Raw genomic sequence first — 21,246 nt, forward strand, 5'->3', positions numbered from 1 at the left:
TGATATTGCATTTCTACAACAGTAGGGAATGGCTTCTCACACCTGAGAACCTCTGACCTTTCAGTGTCTTTACACACACACACACAAACACTCCTTGAAGTTTCTCATCCCAATAAAGACACGCTGCTGTGTCAGATTTTCAACTGTATGCAGTACAGTTGAAATACAACAGAATACAACAGAAGAGTACCTCCAGAGACAGCCACTAATGCTGCTGAGTCAAACCTTGGAGTTCAGACAGAGCAAATACTCCCTGGCGGAAATTGCAAAGTGTGTTCCCAGCACAGTGAGCCCAGGCTACTGGCTCAAGAAAAGTGGATTGAGCTAAACCTTGTATTAGTCCAAAAATCATGATGTTGGCCACCCTAAACATTTTGACCCCAAGCACTGATTTCAATCTGCGGCATAAGCAGCTTGCTTCTCTCCCTGCATAGCATATTCGTATTTTGCACAAAGCAATAGAACACAATGCTGAAATCATACCATGGTGATCAACTAATTAAGGCAGCAAGGCGAATTAATACACAGATTACTCTAGAATCACATTAAGAGTTCAGCATGAGTTCTCTCCTGGGTACATTTAAGAATAAACTTTTTAGACATTTTGGTTAGGAGTTTCCATTACTGATTTGTGCTACACATATACTGAAAGACAAAACAGCACATTAATTGTGCGAGTGGCTTGAAGATCTTAGAGGGCACAGGGGAAGAGGGAAACAAAAGATTCCCCAAAACAAAAAATATGCATTTGCAGTGAAGCTTCTGGCATGAGAGCTTAAGGTGACATTTCCTACTACACAAGTGACTGGTACCCAGCAAATAACTGTAAAATTAAACTGAAAAAAAAAAAAAAAAGTCTTCTACTATAGAAGTTTTGAGCTGGTCTAATTTATTTCTTGTTCATGCATTCCTGATTCTCTTTTAAAGCTTCAGAGGACCACAAATATTTTCATAGCTGATCTCATGCTGGTAGTTTGAAGAAGAGACAAAAATACTTCTTTTTTGTTAAAAATCAAAACACAGCTTACATCTCTAGTGACAGCCAAGCGCAATGCCCTTCTGAAATAGAGATTCAAAAATTTACTGAAAAGTGATGACAAACATACAAGATAAAGCCACTCCATAACGCCTAGGGATTCAACTTGACAGTTTCAAAACACTGACTCTGTAAAATCATGGCTGGAAATTGCAGGACAACTGAAGCTCAAGTGCAAGAGGCACAGGCTGCTGGTAGAGCAGAACCCTGAAGGATGGAACAGAGAAACTAATTAGGCTTCTGATTCCATCAGAGTTAATCCTGTTCCGTGTAGCCTCAGCAATAAATATTGATGTGGTGTCTTCATCATCCTTTGAAAGCTGTATCCCTACTTAATCCTATAGTGCTAAACACAATATTGTTCTGCTTTCATCTAAATTGTCCACCCTTTAAAAAAAAATAATCTCAGTGACACCTCCCAATTTGTTTCTTATTTTCATCCTCTCCATCTGGATTGGTATTTTCAACATACTTGGGGGAAATCTGCTTTTGCTGATCTGTTCTGAATGCACAGTTATTGCATGTCTTTGTTCTCAGAAGGGAGACATCGTTTGCCAGGTTAAGGGTTGGTTTTGTGGTACATCCTAATCACACAACTCTGGAAAATCAGAACACACACTACTGACTGTGGTTTCCCTATAGCAAACCGTGTGATCTCTCCATTGCTGTCGTCCTCCTCTTCCTGTAGTTTTATTTCAGAAATTGTGTAAAACCAGGAAAAACAAGAGTTGCTGAAGAGGGTATAGGATATGAATGGGTACCTCAGCAGTCAAAGAGAAGAAGGAGACTCAGCTCTGAAGATAAATGCGACAGAAGGCGAGGGAAAGGCTAAATATGGAGAAAGCACAGCTGCCAAGACAGGAACTATCGGAAGAGAACAGGAAGGCAGCCATGGAAATACCCAGTTCAGGATACCTACATTTAGGATGGACAGGTGGTGTAACTCACTGGAATCCCAGACCCAGTTAAGCTTTCACCTGGCTCAGGAGTTTACAGCCAAACACCATTTGTATATCAAACTCTTCTTGGAGAGCATTCTGGAGTTAACTAAGTGCTTCTTCACTGGCCATTCAGAGATTCATCTTCTGAATCAAAACAGTGCACTTAAAACCCTCCCCAATGAACTGAAAAGGGAAAATTTCTACTGGGACCAGAAGAAATGTCTGCTTCTTGTTTAAAAAAGCAGAGTAGTTTACTTGCCATTGGACACATTCTGGCTGAAGCCTGTGTTTAGCATTGACACGTGAGCAGCCTTAATGTGCCCTAGTCACAAGGGACACACCTCATCCTGATGCAGCATATCACAGCAGTCTCAACGATTCCAACAGCACGAAGAAAAATCAGACAGAGCAGTGAAACAACACTTTCTGCAGGTTTAAAAAGCTCTAGTCACTCCATATTGAAATGTAAGGTTTGCAGTCACGCCCTAGTGTCAGCTACAGCTCACGTAGTGAAGCTCAACGCACAGAGAAGGGCAGGCTTTACCGTTACTTCGCAAGACATCAACTGAGTGCTGTGCCATTGGCCTCCAATGCTCACAGCAGCGGCTCACAAACATAAACGTGTCTGACAGCTTCCCCCACCCGCCTCCCCCAAGACCAATGACACACTGTACCCATCAGCAGAGGGTGGATTTGGACAGGGCACCTGTGGCCTCCTGCCCACAGAGAATATCACCTTCATGAGGTGAAGATACAGGTAGATTTATTCAAGCCATTGCTGGAATAACAGGTGAGACTCCAAACTTGGCTTAATCCTAAATCACCTGGGCTGCTCTGCCGTGCTGGCTGTTGGGTTGGTCCTCCACAAGACATGGATTTATGTGAGTTTAAACCATAAAACTTGATGTGTGGTATAGAACTACAGCTATGTTGTTGAACACCATAAAAATAGTTTGTATAATATAGTAAAAATATTAACGTAGTCAAAATTTAAAACCCACCCCAGAATTTAGTTGTAGACAATCTTCTCGTCCTGAGGCAATCTATCATAACTGACAGAAGCATTTTGTCTGTTAGGAAGGTATCCTAATTCACCATTGAAAGTGATTTCAATTATATTTTTCCCTGCTTCCTTCCAAAAGCTGCTCTTTGCAGTTCTGAGAGAATAGAAGGGCCAATCTGGTTTAATTTGCTTTTTCAACAATCTATACTGAATCCTTCACCAAGGAAATGGATTAACTATGATGCTGTCATACACTTTCATGTGGTAGGAAGGCAAACATACACTCAGAAAATAAAGGGTGGGAGTCTGAGTACATTCTATGCAACAATGATAAACCTTTCAGACGTGTTTTTCTACAGTGCTCAAGGAAAACTGCATTATAAATTAATATACTGAGTTAATATTTATGAGTGAGAAGTACCTGAAGAAGTCAGCTTCCTAAATTTAACAATCCAACTCTTGGGTGTAAACACGTGAAAATAGTCCATTTCACAATGGGAAGGGAAATTACATGGAATATCAAGAAAGCAAAAGACTGCAATGTAGAAGGTAATAATCAAATCTGTCTTTCTAAGCACACTCTTAAGCAAAAGACCTGAACCATAACATAAATTAGTTCCACTGAAACTGGAATTTTATGCCAGAGTTTAGTTTAATCACAATATTTCCAAGTCCCCAAAAATATATAAAACTGATCAAAGTGGCATACAGTAAAAAAACGTAGCTTTTTAAAAAGTAAAAGCTTATTGTAAAACAGGCTTTTCTTAGCAATGTCCATAATATTCATTTACAAGAGCACATGTTGATTATCAGTTGCTCCTTCAAGAAAGGCTTCATTTTAGATACTTGTTTACTTGTTAACCCTGTGTTTGGAATACACTATGAAAACTATAACCACATTGAAATTCTATAACTAACATATACTTAAATATCGGAATATTTAAATAATACAAAACAACTGAGTTGTGATGGTATTACTGATTCTAGCAAAGAACACACCCATCACCATGTAGCATAAACAAAACCATCCCGATCCTACCATCATTTTTATTCTAAGCAAATTATCAAACCAAAGCCACTTCACACCCAGAAGCAAACTGCTAGAACACAAAATGACTGAAGGAGAAAAAAAAAAAAAAAAAAAAAGGCATTACAGCAGACTGTCTGTACAGGGAGTTACCTTTTTTCCTTTCTTTTTCCTGTGAGCTGGTTTAGCATTTTTCTCCTTTGCTTCTTCACTCATTTTTCAGCAGGTAAATACACAGGGGAAGGGAAATAAAGATATCACTGCTTGTATTCCAACATGCAAAGCCACTGCAAATATTCACAGCACGGTAACCAAAGTCCATCTGCTGACGTTTCTCAGACAAGTAATAGAATAACTGCTTTTTAAAGGCAGTCTCTGCTCCTCCTGCACAGCCTTGAATTGCTCATAGCCTTGCTCTGTTTTCCTCTGTGAGAAACTGGGTGTTCTCACATCAGCCTGATTCCTCCAAAGAAAAGCAGTTTTCCTCTCATTCTTAACTAGCCTTTGCTCCTAAGATCTTGTCAACGTTTTCTAGCTTGGTCATCCACGGCGATTCCAGTCTCTTAAATGGGGTTGATGAGCCACACAGAAATTAGCTGCAGACGGCTGACAAGTCTGAGAAGCATTCACCAGCGGATGATTTGTCGTTTCTTGCAGACAGAGAAAGTGAACCTGAATTGCTCCGATTGCCGGTCGCGTACAATACCGACATGTGTTGAATGCATCAGGGCATACCAGAAAAGGAAGCCTCCAAGAGTGATAAAAGATCAGGTTACTGGATCTTAAAGCCACTCCCAGGCAGATTCAAACAATAAAAGGCACAACACGCTGCTGAAGAAATTGCTAGATGAGATGTTTATGTTTTCAACAGCTCCATATCCCCCATCCAAATGACCTGCAAATTGCCACTCTGAACAATAAGGTTTATGATATTAATTATTCATCTCAAAAGCAGCAACAATATTTCAGCAAAACACCTATTTACAACTATTGCTGCCTGAGGGAGCTTGCTCCTCCCTTGTATGCCTGTTCCTATGACAAGATTTATACGGTCTCTCTACTAAAGCAGCTCTCACAGAAGTGTTACGTGCTTCATGTATGTGCACGACTAGCAGGTTACAGATCATGTTTCCACATGCTGTGACCTACTCTGCAGAATGCTTTGGCTACTTCCCTACAAGTCTCACGGAAAAAAAAATCAGGAGAGGTCAGGGACTTCATTGCAATAATTCTCTCCCCTCTGTGCCCATTAAGACACATTACACACAACCTGCACATTACCGACAGCCATGACAGCAGTCATTCAACACGTGCCTTGATTATGTCATCACCACATTTAAGACTATGCACCTCTTTTCAGGTATGTCCACAGATTCCTACATCGACCTTGCTCCTTAGGAGCTCTACCCTGCCGCCAAGCTAGCTGGGGGAGGGTGAGGTCGTGGGGTAGAACTGGTATCAGACATCACTCAATAGCCCCATCCATTGCATTCATACTGTAGGCCTGGGTTACCAAAACACTATTTTGCCCATTTCTGAGGACTCTAGTCACATCAGAGGTGCCAGGTGACAATGAGGGGGGTTGTTTTGTTGTGGGGTTTTGGTTTTTTGTTTTGTTTTTAAAGAGGTAGCCTCCAGTTAACACATGGTTTGCTTGGGGGAGATGGAGGTCCATATCAGGATCCTCCTGCCTCCTATCTTTTCACATTCTTCCCACCCTTCACCCTAATTTAAGTAGTTTTTTCAGTCATGACAACCAACATGCATACCATAGACTAAGAAAAGATTTAATGCACCGATTCATAATGCTATTGGCCTCAAAGCTTTCTCCTTGTATCATTCTCTACAAAAGAATTTCAGCAAGCAACCACAACAGCACCATCACTCAGATGCTGTTTTCTGTATATTGGCAACAAGTTCTTGTGCTTACAGTCTTCATGTGCTGGAAACAAACCGGTGGCATCTGAACCTGGGACTCCAAACTAGGGAGATAATTCTCCATGTCAGCCTGGTAAGGTTAATATTTTGAGGAACTGTACTTCATAAGGTGCAGAGTTTCAACAAACACTATCACGAGATTATTGATAAAATTTACCTTGAATCTTCCCTTAAGTCATTGGCATACAATAAAATTTATACTTACAAAGCAGTATTTTTGTGCAGAACACACACAAGTAATAATACACAAAACCAGAAATTTATTTTTCACAGGCAGTTTGTTTTTAATGGCTGTCTCAGAGAAAGAAAAAACACCAGCCATTCCCAAATTCACGTTTTTTATAGATGTTAAGTTATAAACTAAAGTGCTCTCTGCTGGTTAACAGTGGGTAAAACAACACTTAAACACTCAAAATACCATCCTATCTTAATGCGCATGCAAAGCAAACCTCCCTTCTTTGAGGCTATTTTTGTGTGCATCCCTCTGGACAATGCACTGTTTTCTGAAATAAGTCCAAACAGGTGGAGTTCAAGTACAATTCAAGTGTGTCTTCTAAAAACAAATTAAGGCCTGAATACTTTAAACTGACTAGCTAGAAGAAAGGCTCTGTAATTTGTGGCATACTTAGCTAATCATATGCATATAAAGTCATTTTTTTAAATGAAAGGGTCATAAGGAACAGTCAGGCTTTTTCAGGAGTAAAAATGAAAAAAATGCCTCTTCCCAGAGCAACGTGTTAGCAATCAAGAAGCTGACACATTCCAACCATTCGCTGAGCTCAGGTATGAAGGCAAAAGAATATCACAGGTTCCCACTGAACCTCAGTTATTAAGCTGTGTACCTCTGAGTCCAGCCCATGAGATGGAAACTGTGCTTATTTGGTTTTAGGACTCATGTCCTATTCCTAACTCACAGACCACTTAATTATTCTGAACCATCAATACCTTCAGCAGCTACCTACTTCAGAACCCCTCTAATTTTTCCTGTTTTCTCTATCATTTTCACAAAAATGAGTAATCTCCCAAGCACTGGTATATTTAGAACACGAAGGAAAAATCCAGATAAGGAATAGAAGAATTTTATAGTCACAAGATGCTCTGAGAGGTAGGAAAAGCTCTCACACTCCTCTCCCCCCATATTGCTCAGCTAACCATAGCAACCCTGCTGAAAAGAAATGTAATGAATCTTCCATCATTTGAAGCAGTCATTCATGTGTCAACATTTAGACCCTTTTATGAGGGTTTGGTTTGTTGTTTTTTTTTTTATTTCCTCCTTACCTCAAAAGATTTGTCAAGTTCTTTTACTCCAGGTAAAGCCACTATGACAGAAGGAGAAGATAAGTATTAGATATAAGAATACCTAACAGAAATATACAAGAGATTTCTTAGGAAAGGTTTTTAGAAAAACCAGATTCTTCAAGTCATGCCTTTCAACTTTAATCTTCTGCAGAGTCCATATATTACTTTTAATAGTAAAACTACTATGAAGCGACTGTTCACATACATCCATCTCTAAATTATACTGAAGAAATTATTCAGATTAACCTTCTTCCATCCCTAGGCTTTTAGCGTATTCAGTGTAACTCTGTGTATTTAAATGCCTAAGGTAACTGAACTGGAAGGAGCAAAGTCAAACAAGACTACCTGAAAAAATTAAGATTTTCAAATATCCATGAAAAGCCTCTTATACATGTTAAAGCACTGCCATGAGCACAAGACCCAAATGAAAAAAACCAACCAACTATGATTTTTTGAAAAAGAACAGAAATCAAGGAAGATTTAAACTTTTATAAGTGAGCTCCAAGTTTAAAAAAGCAAACAAGATTAAGGCAATGCAATACCAATGCAGAATTACCTTAAATATGCAAATGAAGCATTGGCATTCAGAAAGAATCTATGCTTAAACATACTGCTACACCGCTATGATCAAGGCAGTACTTCAATAAATTACAAATCTGCTATTTAGACAGTCCTTGCTAACAGGACCATTTTCTTTTTTATAATGTTCAGAAGAGTTACTTCTTTGTGGAAGTAGACATGTATATTTTGGGTCTGTTTTGATAAGCTACAGCAAAGGAACAACGTGCAGAAGAGAAAAACCAAAATTAATACTACTGTACTTTAAAATCTTTATATTATCAACAAGAACACACACACTGCTCCCTGTAACTTACTGCTTAATTACATAGGGTCTAGAAATGAACTTTCACAACCTCGTTGATACATATCAGTTCTAGGACAGTTCTATTTTTAAATCAAAATAACTCGCATAAGAGGACAAGAGGATAGGCCAAGTTCTGTCTATCAGTACAGTTCTATTTATAAAGTAGAGTGACTTGCATGCAAGAAGCAAGGGGTACGCAACTTGTTATTGGTAACCTGTTTTGTAACTGTGTGCAATGGGTTTTAAAAAGAACAGCTATGACAGTTACTTGCTTTACCAAAACAACATCCAAATGCAAATAGCCAAGCATTTCCAAAGTCTACTAAAGAACTAAGAATGTGGAGAAAGCAGGGCAGATGAAAACACAGCTTGCTCTCTATATGTGCAGAAATCCACAAGTTTAATTTAACAAGAGCTTGTGGCGTTCAATGTTTACTGTAAGATCACTTTGCAGATGGACCGCTAGTACTTCCTCTTGCCCCTCAAGAAATATTCTATGCTATGATAAGCCAAAATTCAAGGTTAAATCAAGTATTACCTAGACAGGAATAGAATTTGTGCTGAGAGGGTGGATGGCAAATTAACTCTCATCCTCTTTCTGTAACAAAATTAAAACCAAAAGTCATAACCTTTTTATGTACAACTTTTTTTTTTTCTTTCAAATATGAAAGGAAGCATTTTGTGAAAACATTAAAAGAAAAAAGTTTTGAGGTCAGTCTCAATTGCTTTTCAAATCCCATAATTGGAGCAAAATAACAGTTTAAAGAATGATGATTCAAATACTACCATTACTGACTTGATTAACTTCTAATAGGCTTCCAACACATCTGATTTACCAGTCTGCTCTTGTTTGCAAAGGTGCACATGCATAAAGTCCATTATCCCATGTCAACATAAAACCAACTCAAAACCAGTTTATCTTCAGGCTAATATTATGAGAACAGAGTAGTGGTTACCATTTAGTAACCATGCCTGGTTACTGACAGCTCACTCTAGACTCAACTACCAGCCTGAAGATTTTTTTGGCCTAAAATCACATGCTATAAGCAAGCATTGCCCCACTTGATCTCCCCTTCTCCTTTTAAATGGAAGCGTATCATCAATTCAGACCTGGAACAATATTCCAGGGTAGAAGCAGAAGTCAACTAAACCCATAAGAAAGAAAAGTTTTCTGATCAAACTCTCAGTAAAGAGCTACACGTTCTCCTGTGCCATCAGGAAAGAATTTACTACAACTTTATCAGGAGGAAAAGTATGTACGTACATTGAAAAAAAGATCTATTCTGATCTCAGAAAGGCTAACTGAAAATAAAGTAGAAGCAAAAACAAAGTAACCCAGGTTTTAACTCAGGTTAATAAACTGAAATTAATTTTTGTGTTGAAGTACAGGGCTGAACATGAGATGATTATGTGAATCAAAACCAAGCTGTCTTGTCTTCACAATTACTTTAACATCTGTTAGCTAACTGAATTTAGGAGCCTCGAGGACAAACATATCCCTTGAGGTTGGAACTGAAGGGAGTCTGGGAGTGAAGCCCAGAGTGGCTGGGAAGTTACTCAGAGAAAGAGAAAGCTAAGAAATTAAATTCCTTCCCTTGGTCCCTTAAAGGGGTAAACTAGAATCACAGAATCATTTAGGTTGGAAAAGACTTTTGAGATCATCCAGTCTAACTGTTAGCCCAGGACTGCCAAGCCTACGCCTAAAACATGTCCCTAAGCACCGCATCTACATGTTTTTCAAAACACTTGCAAGGGACAATGATTCCGCTACCTCCCTGAGTTAGCTTGCCTGGAGACATCCCTCAGTAACTGAAGTTTGTAAGAATTCCAATTCATTAACAAGTGGATACCAAACCAAGAATTAGGTAGGGAGCAAAGAGGCATACCACAAAAGTCCTACAAAATTCGTTAGCTGATGCAAAATTAATTCTCTGCCAACTGTGCTTGGAAATAGTTACATGAAAAGAACATACTTTATATCCAAGCTCTGTAAATCCCTGCTTACCTGCTGAGACACTTCATGATATATTCTGGTTTTGATTTCACTCCTTTCATATTATTCCACAACACTTTTTTTTTTTTAACCCCTGTTATTTTATAGGGGCTCTTTTAGGTTTAAACTAGAAAAACAGACCATTTTACTACATTAAGATGGCAAGTTTTACACTAAGCATGCATATTGCTGTCCATAAAAACATGTAGAAGGATGGGAGTGACAGCAGCCCATTTTGGGCAAACTTCCACAGGACCAGAGTGTGGGGCAAAGAAGCCCCACCCTAGAAAGCAATTTTTCAGACTATGTATTTCAAGGTGCCTTTACATCAGGAACCATGACAGGATTCAGAAGTTTGCGTGCCTGCACAAGGCTTTCCAGCATGCATTGCCTTCCCACCTTTACGTTTAGGGTACAAGGGGACACCAGCCAGGCAAGGGGCTGCCTCTCCCCAGGCTGTGTAGCAGCACCATGGCCGAGGGCAGGTATCTGTCACCTTGCCATGGTGCTTCCCCCACAGTAAGCCATCAGGCCAGCTGGTCAGGTCCCATGTCGTTACAGGGGTTTGCCAGTTCGGTGATCAGACAACAGTGCCCAACAACAGCACATCTCTGTGGCTGCTGTATATTAAACCCAGCCTAACACCAACCCCATTAAGACAAGTATGTGGGACAGCGGAAGGTAAGAGACAGGTGAAGCAATTCTATACATAGGTGCACATACAGCCTTTTTATTCCCCAGATTATTTTGACAGTCACAAAAAAAAAAAAAAAAAAAAAAGACAGGAGCTTCACAAGCCAGGAAAATGGTATAAGCCTTCATGCCAGATTATTCACACAACCCTACAAATTCACTGAACTAGTATGTGCTGAACAACCCAAATTTAGCTTTGATTCTAAGGCCTCAGGCTGAAAGGTTGGGGTTTTTTTAAGCCAGACACTCATCTGAATGTTACTGGTGGTATCACAGCAGCAGCAGTGACAAAAGCCGTTTTTAAACACAGGGAAAAAAGCTCTGTCGGAGCAGCTCTGCTTTGGGACCACATTTGGAGCACAACAACAGAGTAAGAGTATCTAGCAGCTTTTCTCCCTAATTAGGGAGAAAAATGTGCTTCATGATATTTTGGTTAGGTGACAATTTCTTAATTTCTTACCTTTCATTTTAAACTATATCATATGTACCCACTATAAACACCAATTTAAAACTGCAAGAAAAGCATTAAGTCATAGCCCTAACTGAAAAATGTGTAACATTCAAACTTACAAGTTTCCACTGAGGAATATAAACACAAAAATTACTTCTAGTGTCATGACTATTGTGCCCAACAGTGCCTTAAGTGTGTACAGTAGCTGACGTTCAAGTTTTTAACAGTCGTCTGCCCAAGTGCCTATTAAAGAAGAAAATCCCAGAATTTGATACCCAGATGAGATCTAGTCTATACCGTTACTGTAACATTATCTGTATGAATCTGTTTATATTTGCATACAGACAGCTATCCAACAATATGATCCCAAGATTAATCAGTTTATATAGGCTATCAAATTAGAATTTCTACCCTCCAGAGGGGAAATTTTCCTTTAGATTTTTCAGTTCTTTTGCAATTCTGACAAAAATACCACGAAGAAAAAAATATTTGGGGGTGGAAGGAAAAAGAGAGGGGTTGTTCCCACTCCTCTCATACAACATCTTTCTACTGCCATGTTTTAGGCAAGAAAAAGTGTTGAAAAATTAAGCTGTTTTCCTTTATAAGCAAATGATTGGTTTGGGTTTGGTTGTTGTCTTTTTTTTTTTTTAAATCTCCAACAAGGAAAGCAGTAATTCTTTTGCCCAGCCACAATACATATAAAAATAGGTGAAATGTTGGCCATTATTATTTCATAGAGCACCAAACAGGCCATATCTTATTTACATTCAAGGCTGTATGCTGACCATTATTAGATTTCTCTCATTAGAAGATACATGGATGGGAAAAAAATTACCAATGATAGAAAGGCAAGAGAGACTAGATCAGAGCATGGTAAGAGGTCTAACAGGAAAACACATTAAATGGATCATTTGGAAATACAGAGGCACACTCTGTGCTCTCTATCACTGTGCCCATAATCTGAAGGGTCCCAGGGACTTTCAGCATCTAGTAACAACAAATTTTTTGCTTTGGTATGATTTTTTTTCTTTTAATCTCATGTAAGTTATAGAAGTGATTTGGTGTTTCATCTCTTCCCAACATGAAAATATGTACTGTATGCACTAGAAACATTTTTCTTTACAAAAACCAGCAATTTAAGAACATTCTCAGAATCATTTTAAGCTGCCCTAGGTCAGCACCTATCAGTTAAAAATGTTCACTTCTACTTGCAATTATGAAAGCAATTTACATACAGCTCAAAAGGAACAACTTTCATCTATAAAGCTCTGTCAGATATTTGCTTCAACAGAACTGAATCAAAATTAAGAATTTCTTTCTACAGTCTGTTGATCTACACCACCATAATAATGTAGAGCTTTATGCCAAAAACACATTGTGAAGCTTTAAAACAAACACTACCTGTAAATTCAGTTTTCCTATGTCTATAGAACTTCCAAGGCTCTTTTCAAACCCGAACTACACAAAAGATTCAGATTCTATATTAAAGTGTACAAATAAAAAAAAAACCAAACACCCCTCACAGACAACCACCAGCTAAAATTGCCTTTCCTTTAAGGTCAAGCTAAGAAAAAAGCCCATATAAGAAAAAAGCTAAGAAAAAAAATCATCAGTAAAGTACTGGGGGGAACAGGGACGGACACGACCATGACTGTATTCTTGTCCACTTTCTGTAATCACAAATTTAACCTGTCATACAGAATATGTATTTTCAAATTTATTTAAGGGCCAGTTTGAGTTTCTGGGTTGTGATTAAATTAGAGTAGCTTTAAAAGAAAGAGAGATTTTCAACTTCTCATATAATGAACAGAAAAAGCTTCGTAATTAAGTAATTATTTCATGACGTCTCATAATTGATGCTATGGTAACTGGAAACAATGCTTGGCATTAAACATAAAACACAACCAGATACAGTGGAAGGTATTAAAAAGTATCAAACTTCCAGCTCCATTCAAGTTTCAGGCTCCAAAACTGCTCCTTTCCATTTAGTGTAAAGTCAATATTATCTTTATTGACATCAGTGAGGAAAAACAAACAAAAGGAAGAAAATGTGTCCCAGAAAGTGAACTAAATTCTAGAAATCCACAAGATCATCATTATCTACAGAAATTACACTTACAAATATACAATATTCTCCTTCAATGTAACACAGATTTTTCTCCTACTTTATATTCACGACCCTGACATTTGTAAGTAGGTTTATTTTACTGCTATACCAGATTGAAACAAACTGTTTTGGAGGGAGGCTTTTTCATTCTTACTACCCAACTGTATTGTATTAGTTGGCAAGAAATTAATTTTCCTCAACTCATGACTTTTTTGCCCACGATGGTAATTGGTAAGTGATCTCCTTATCTTTATCTTGATCCACAAACTTTCATCTTAGTTTTTCCCCCTGTCCTATTGAGGAGAGAGTGGCTGTGTGGGCATCTGGCTGCTAGCAAAGGTGAAGCCACTGCACCAGAGAACACCAACCACTGCAGTCTAGAGTCACTGCACAAACCTCCCGATAAAAAACAGTTACCTAAGCTGCAATATTATCCTCTTTAGAGGTGCACATGAGGAAGGAAGGATGGACATTCATTTAAACCTTCTGATGACAACTGCAGAATTTTTAATTTAGGAAATCCTAAGGAAGCACAATAGAAAAAACACCCTTTGTCTTTAGAAAGATCTAAAAATTGACAGGAGAAAAAGTCAGTTAAATATGGTTATCACCAAAGTGCTCTCTTTATCCCAAGTATATTTTCCTATTCGTCTCAGCTGGCAGGTGAGTGGGGGAAATAAACCACCATTTAAATAGCTAAAATGTAAGATGCACTTTGTCATTATGGTATATCAGTCTTACAAATGCAAAGCAATACCTAACGTGCACTTAAGGCTTAGAGTTCCATATCTGCAATTTTTATGATGGTGCATGCTTAGGTGACCATAAGCAGCAGAAAAGGAGAATAACTTTGTCTTTCTGGACTCATGAACCAGGCTGCATAGAACACAACAGAACAATTTGTAATGATTCACATCTTGTAAATTTTGCATCTATGACATGAGTTACACAACTGAAAGGGACACTGAATATGATAGCTTTGCCAGGCTATTGGAAAGGAGAAATTTACCTCTGCTGTACATTTAATGTATAGCCCACCTTCTTCCAGAAATGTTCACTTCCAAGTGTTTCAATAACTTGCTAAATACAGAGTTGAAGAGTTGTTCAGGAATAGAAACAATGCAGTATGAGGCTGCAGAAGTAGGTCCCTGGGGGAAAATGGGTTCTGTTAAATCTCCTTTCATATTATCCACACAAAACAAATAACCTCTGTTGCTGCTGAACAGCTCTTTGTAATTGTTTGGGCTATATTTCCTTTCAGATTAATCTATAAGTTTACAAACATGAAAAATATAGTAATTCTAATATAGAGGAAGAATTAAAAAAATATATAAATGAGCGTTACAGGGTTCAAAGAACCTTGTAGATGATGCCAGAGAATTAAAAAAAGAAAGCATGATCCCTGAATCAAGAAGACCAGTAGTTACAATTCAGATGTCTCCAAGAGAATAGGATGAGGAGGATAAAGTTTATTTAGCTAGCACCCTTCACAATACTGTATTATTTAAGTGGCAGCGATCAAAACTGACATCAAGTAATATTGATGCATTACTGGTTTGCACGTACAGAAACCTCACTGCTGGGATTCCAGAGTCTCTGCAGACTCTGAAAAGGTTCCAGCACTCCTTTTAGAAAATACCTGAAAGGGTAGAGTGTCCTAGCCAAAACCGAAGACAGGAAGAGGTCATTAGACCACTTCTTACAATCCCATTGCCAACTCACTGTCCTATTAAGGGGTAATTACCTCCAGTATCAAAAGGTTTTCAGGGTTAAAGAAAACAACTATTTCTGCTGGGAAAGCCAGGTAACTACACACTTCGTAGATACAGAAAAGCTTCTGCCTATCAAGGCACAAAGATATTAAAGGAAACCCCTTCTGGTCAGGAGTTTCCACTTAAAAGCACTTTTTATTTTCTTGAATGCCAATACACTGTTACAATCTTACTCAACTGAACATATTCTTTTCCCTAGCACTCCAAACTGTATTTTATTTTACTGTACAAAATGTTTATTCAAATACTCTTCAGGACTCACCAATTATCCAAGCAATATGCACATGAAACTTGGGAATTTTCTGCAGTGCCAGTCCTGAATCAAACAAAAGCACGCTTCTAGGGAAACCTTTGCTGCATTTGGCACCATTGTCTACATTCTTCTAGCCTGTGTATTTCTTCATCACACATTTGTTTAACTGCACAGCATTTACAGCATTGTTACTCTCCTGTGAGGTGGCTTTTGATGCTTATAAGCACTGGTTAAACACACTTCAGCACCTTTTTTTGTTGCTGATTTCATTGGGAGTTCTTGTTTGTTTATCCAGACATTGTTCTTGAGCTTGTAGTTATTTCTTCTGTTTTCAGTCTTCCGTTAGCAGTCACAACCACTGTACTGGTCTAAAAGTATCTGCTGGAAGAACACACACTTCTTCAAGATGCAGAAAAAAGAAACGTCAACAGAGGACAACAGGCATCATTTAAGCCCCTCAATGAGCTAGTGGAAGTCAAAGGTCTGCTAAAGCGTATGACAGAAAGATCACAACAGCCTCTAGCTCCCAGATAACACAAGGAAACTGACTGGAGGGGTAAGCAAGAAGCTGAAAGCCTCTTTCCTTCTCATTGTCTGAGGATCCTTAGCTTCCTTGTTCTCCAAGGGCTTTCCACCACCTTGTTTCTACGTGGAGAGCTGCTAACGTAAGTACCATTGCTCACACCCCCTTCGTCATATCAAATGGGATTCAAACATGGAATATTCTAAAAGATCTGCTCCTCTGGCATCCAAACAGCATTTTTCCATCACATTTAGTATCATTCTGCTGCATAGCAGGTAAAAGTCACAAGGGTGCTTAGAGCATGTGTGAGTACAACTTGCAACTTTCTAGTCAAAACTGTTAAAAACCTGTAATTCACAGGTGGAAGTGATCCATACAACATAAATAAAAACACTGACTTCTGTTTCAACACCACCAACATAGACTGAGTTTCCAGAATGAAAACAGAGGCTATTAATCTTTCAATCAATCTTTCCTTGTTAATTCAAATTGGGCACACCAATTTCCACTATTATAAATGGCTTTCTTCTCTAAGGATATTTTGCTTCACAAGTGAAAAACATGTTTGGTCAACTTCAGTTTCAGGTATAATTTCCCTAAACACACACTGCTTTTCTAAAACTGTAAATATGGGTGTCAAAAAAATAGCATCAAGTTTTTCAAGCTCACAATAGGTGAATTATTATAGCCATGAAAGCATCTTAGAGTAAAAAAAGCTCTTTCCATGCATCAACAACTGTAGCTTCCACAGAGCATCAAAGGAGACATAGATACAATTTTTACTATAACAGTGATGAACTGATTAAGTTCTTAAATTAATTTCCCTATTTTTCTTATTTATATTCATTATTTAATTGAATTATCATTAATCTGAAAATTCTCAAGAGAAGCAAGCCCTCAGTAGTAGCTTTGATCTCACCAAAAATTAGACGTGACAAATGAAAATTTCAGCAAGAGGTTTGGTTTAAATGTATGTTCCTATTCTAAGCAGGAGAATTAACAGCAAGAGAGCACTGGAAGTTTGGACTTTGACCTTAAGATAATCTTTTTTAGTATTACTTTTCACTTAGCTCACTAGTTAAGCCCTCAAGATAACTCCAACAGATCATTACCAGAAAGAAAAATAAACCCACTTTCTTGATATTTTGCTGGGCCGCATGAACTAGCATTCCTGCTCAAAGGATCCTTCCAGCTCAGCGGTCACGCCCTCTGGCTTTTTCTCAGGACAAATCCTTACACATTATCCACGTGCCATTTCCACACTATTTATACTGCAGCACTTACAGCACCTTCTTGCTGCAAGGAGGACCACAGGAGTCTTCAACAATAATGGCAGTACTCCTTCTGATAACAGGAGGCATTAGCAGGAACAACTTTTCATATGCTGCATTAATAGGGTTCACATTTCACCGTCTGCATGTGCCCTTCTTCAGAGCTAATTTCTGCTCCTATTTATAGACTTCTGATAGCCAGAAAAGCAGTTTAACTTTCATTACCATAACATGCAAGTCCAAATGACCATTAGGTAGAAACGTTATACTTAAGAAGCCCATTTTGGAAGTTTTAATGGCTGATCAAGTGAGCTGATTAGCCCCATCTCATTATTAAACTTCAGGGCATGTAATAAATGCTTCATAGAGACATCTCTATTATTAACATGTGTTTAGGGAAAAGTCTGAAGTACTACGAACACTTTAAGCACTGAAATAGCTCCAATTAACATAAAAATTCAGTTTTTAAGCTGCAATTAGCTAGCAAACACTGTTTCAAGTTGTCAATATTTTTCATGACTGAAAGGACAGCATTGTTCACTTCCTGTAACAGCTTTTCAGCTGATTGATTATTTCTATCAGGCTGAACACAGACAAAGGAATTACTTGAAGTACAATCCCATCTTTCACTTTATTACACTTACCCAGTTATACTATATGCATAAGGAGTAAGAGTTGGCATACCTCATTTTTCTACTGTTACACAGTAAGCATTCTATTCTTTGCAAAAGCAATTTAAAAGTAACTTTATCACCTTTTCCTTTTGCTCTTCCTCCAGCTCACTCCTTCCTCTATTTTCCCTTTGAATTAGTGTTATTTGCCATTCTCTCTTCCAGCACTTCACCTGCCTCTTCCCAATTTGCATGTGCAATGTTTTGTCTCCCAGCACAGCCACTGAAACCTCATACTGGCCAGGAATTTTGACACGAACCACTCCATTTTCATCTGTCTCTTCCACATGCTTTCCATATACACATCAGCTCCCTCCATGTGCCACCTTGGTCACACATCTGACTTTGCCTTTGCATGCACACCAGCCCCTGGGATCAGTGCTTATGGCAGTTCTGTAGCGTTCATCCATCGTACCATGGAACACTCATGATTTTGTCTTGACTTCTCCCCATTATCCATTTTTCAGCTTTTCATATTCAGAAATTCAGAAATGCCGCTCCTGTACAGGGAGCCCCTCTGTCTCTGGCATTCCTGCTTCCAGCCAGTTCCCTCCTTGGTCATAAATTACCATGGCTGAGCAGCTACAGTTTGCATTTCCCCTTCACAGGCACCAATGCTTTCGATTCATCCTCTACTAAACCCCTCTGGGCCATTCTCCTTCGGTTTCTCATACTCTTCAGATTACTAGCAATCTTACTCCGTCACCTTTATCTCAAGGGACAGAAAGAAGGGATGAAATCCTTTCACAATTCTGACCTGGCTGAAAAATTTGCAATGAACATTACACCTCCCATCTCAACAGCTTCTTCTCTCTGCTTTGGCAGAAGACTACCCTGCCTCCTGCTCCAAGGAAGTCTGGCAGTTCTGCTACTGGCAGGATGTTTGAAAATAGGGTAGTTTCTATATACAAGAAGCACAAAGCCATCAGCATTTCTTAAGCAGACTGCTTCAAAGTGACTAGCACCCCAAAAACTTCAGGCATACTTCACTAGTTTCCTTCACTCCATCTTTTGGGTAATGTCTTGATGTTGCTAAAGAGAAGGGTTGCTTGCGTGCAGGAGTTTTCTTTGTCTTCAGCTGATTGTTTCTGTGAGCAGCTAATGCTTGAAGTGAGGTTTCATTTATTGCCCCGCCTCAACAGGTGCTGTCCAGATACAACAAAGCGATCGTATAATGGGAGTTTGGAGATAAGCCCAGAAGCCTTGCCATCTTCTGCAGAGGCATCATTTTGGCCTGCTACTTTGGAAGCCAGGAAAATATAATATTGGAACCTAAACCTCCTTCTCAGCACATTGCATATAAAATTACTGCATTAAGAAATAAAAACTTTTCTTGTAATTAGAGGAGAAAAATTCAAAACTGATTTGTTTGAAAGAAAGGCAGAAAACATTTACAACTAAACCCAAAACTCTTTGTTAATGGTTTTTTTTTTGTTTTCTACTGAGAAAAAAATATATTCTTACAGGAATACATAAAGTATAACAACCCATAGAAACCAGTTAACCTAAAAAAAGTTAATAAGTAAAAAAACCCAAAACACATAAGTGACTGATATCAGGAGGACTTAAATAGGTAGAATTTTAGTGACTGCCAGTGTTATTGATAACCTCTACTACCATTTCTGTGGTACTTAATTATCAAGAGGCTTTGTAACTTTTGTTTCTATTTGCTATTTTCTTGTCTGTTTGCATGGAGTAAGACAAAAGAGAACCAACTACAACTTGAAAGAACGACCTGTCTTCCTAAGAACCATTATTGTGATTTATGCATTTATGAAAATGTTCTAAAAGGAAAAGCATACTGTAGATTCTGAGCTAAAGCAATATTCAACTGCCAAAAATAGTTGTACTAGCTGACTGGCTTGTACTCCAGAAGAAGAAAAAAAGCTTACTTCCCCCCACCATGGTTATGAGTTTTCACATTTACGCAGCAGACAAAGCTTAAATAGGAAGTCCCAATTATGATATGTTTTTTTAAAAAAGAACACATTCTTCTTCTCTACCACCTAGCATACCGCATCTAAATTACTTCACCTGTCCTAATACTCACACATCTGATTTACACATAATTTTGTAAAACATTTATGTAAATTTTCCTTTTTACATCAAATGAGGCTCAAATGCTTAAATCAAAATCTTTCATGTTGCTTCTACTATCTAGCAGTCAGTACACCTCTGTCTTCTGACTGCAGTGCTCTGTGTATAACTTTACACTTTATAAAATGAAGGTTTATTTTGCAACTGAAAGTCTTGGTTGTAGCTTTTAAGTATAGAAACATGTGAGCACCCTGTCTTAAAAATAACCTCCCAGGATCTCTGATAAGCGTAAGCACAAAAAGGGTAGAAAACAAGACAGAGTTCATTTGACACTCATCCATTTGCTATGCAGTAGCATCATTTTTATCTTCATAGAGGAGCTCAGAAGACTTCTGATGTGTATCTTGACGCACATCAAGGGTAAACATGAACACAGCTAAAAAGTCAATATGAAGTGCACACTACTAAGAGCAGTTTAACATATCAGCTGAAGAATCAAACCTGACACACAGATTTTTATGGGTTTTTTCCCCACTAGTTGACAATAAAAGCTAATTCTCATTGGAGATGAGATTTTGGAGGAGGGACCAACTGTTTCCCAGGCACAGATCCTAGCTGTAAGACACAATAAGATAAAAACAATAGAGCCGACTATGACATTTTCAAAATCAACATATTGTCCTGAAAATAATTGTTTGGGGATTATTTATTTTTTTTGTGCCACAAATTCCTGCACAGATTGATCAACAGTATCCTCAATTACTCCAACATCATCTGAGAGGTACACAGTTAAAAAAAAAAGTTTGCACTGCCCAAATTTCAGGATCTGGTATTGCATATACCTGGATCAAACACCATATAACAAATGCAGTTAACAGTACTTAATTGTTCAATATTATCTCTGTAAGGACCATTTATCCTCCAGCAACTTTGTACCTACGATGTGCATTACTGCCCAAGTGTTGTGCCATTGTTTTCCAACTGAGAGATCAGCCTCAGAGTTTGGGGATCCTTTTCCAGTCCTTACTTATGGCTGTTTCTATTAACTCAATTTAGCTTTAAACAAACAGCCTTACAGATGCCAACTCCAATTTCCAAGCCTTTATATCAAAGTCCTGACCAGACAGATAACTGGCACAAAAGACTGAAGTGGTGAACTAGATTTCTAAAATGCTGCCATCTGATTCTCATCCCACACAAATATGTAATTTAAGTAATGAAAAAAGCTTTCATCTCAAACATCAGCTTCTTCAAAGCTCCTGAAATAAGTAGAATGTTGGTATTTGGATTGAGTCACAATAAGTTAAAGCTATAAGAAATAACCTTCTGAACAACAATAAAAAGAACATCCTTAATGTCAAGCAGA

General features: G+C 38.3%; 1 protein-coding gene across 2 annotated transcripts in view; it reads right to left on the bottom strand.

Annotated features, from left to right (window-relative positions):
- The window catches only part of ANK3 (ankyrin 3), a 374,109-nt gene that overhangs the window by 303,864 nt on the left and 48,999 nt on the right, over positions 1-21,246 (bottom strand). Inside the window, exon 1 of one of the 2 annotated variants that reach the window (XM_055793688.1) lies at positions 4,161-4,783. The exons of the other annotated variant lie outside the window; for it this stretch is intronic. Coding sequence (XP_055649663.1) covers positions 4,161-4,223 — 63 coding nt within the window. The 5' untranslated portion in view covers positions 4,224-4,783. Of the gene's footprint in view, positions 1-4,160; positions 4,784-21,246 lie in introns of those variants that run through there. 2 annotated transcript variants of the gene reach the window in all.

The sequence above is a fragment of the Falco peregrinus genome, chromosome 1, assembly GCF_023634155.1.
Source record: "Falco peregrinus isolate bFalPer1 chromosome 1, bFalPer1.pri, whole genome shotgun sequence".
Taxonomy (NCBI): domain Eukaryota; kingdom Metazoa; phylum Chordata; class Aves; order Falconiformes; family Falconidae; genus Falco; species Falco peregrinus.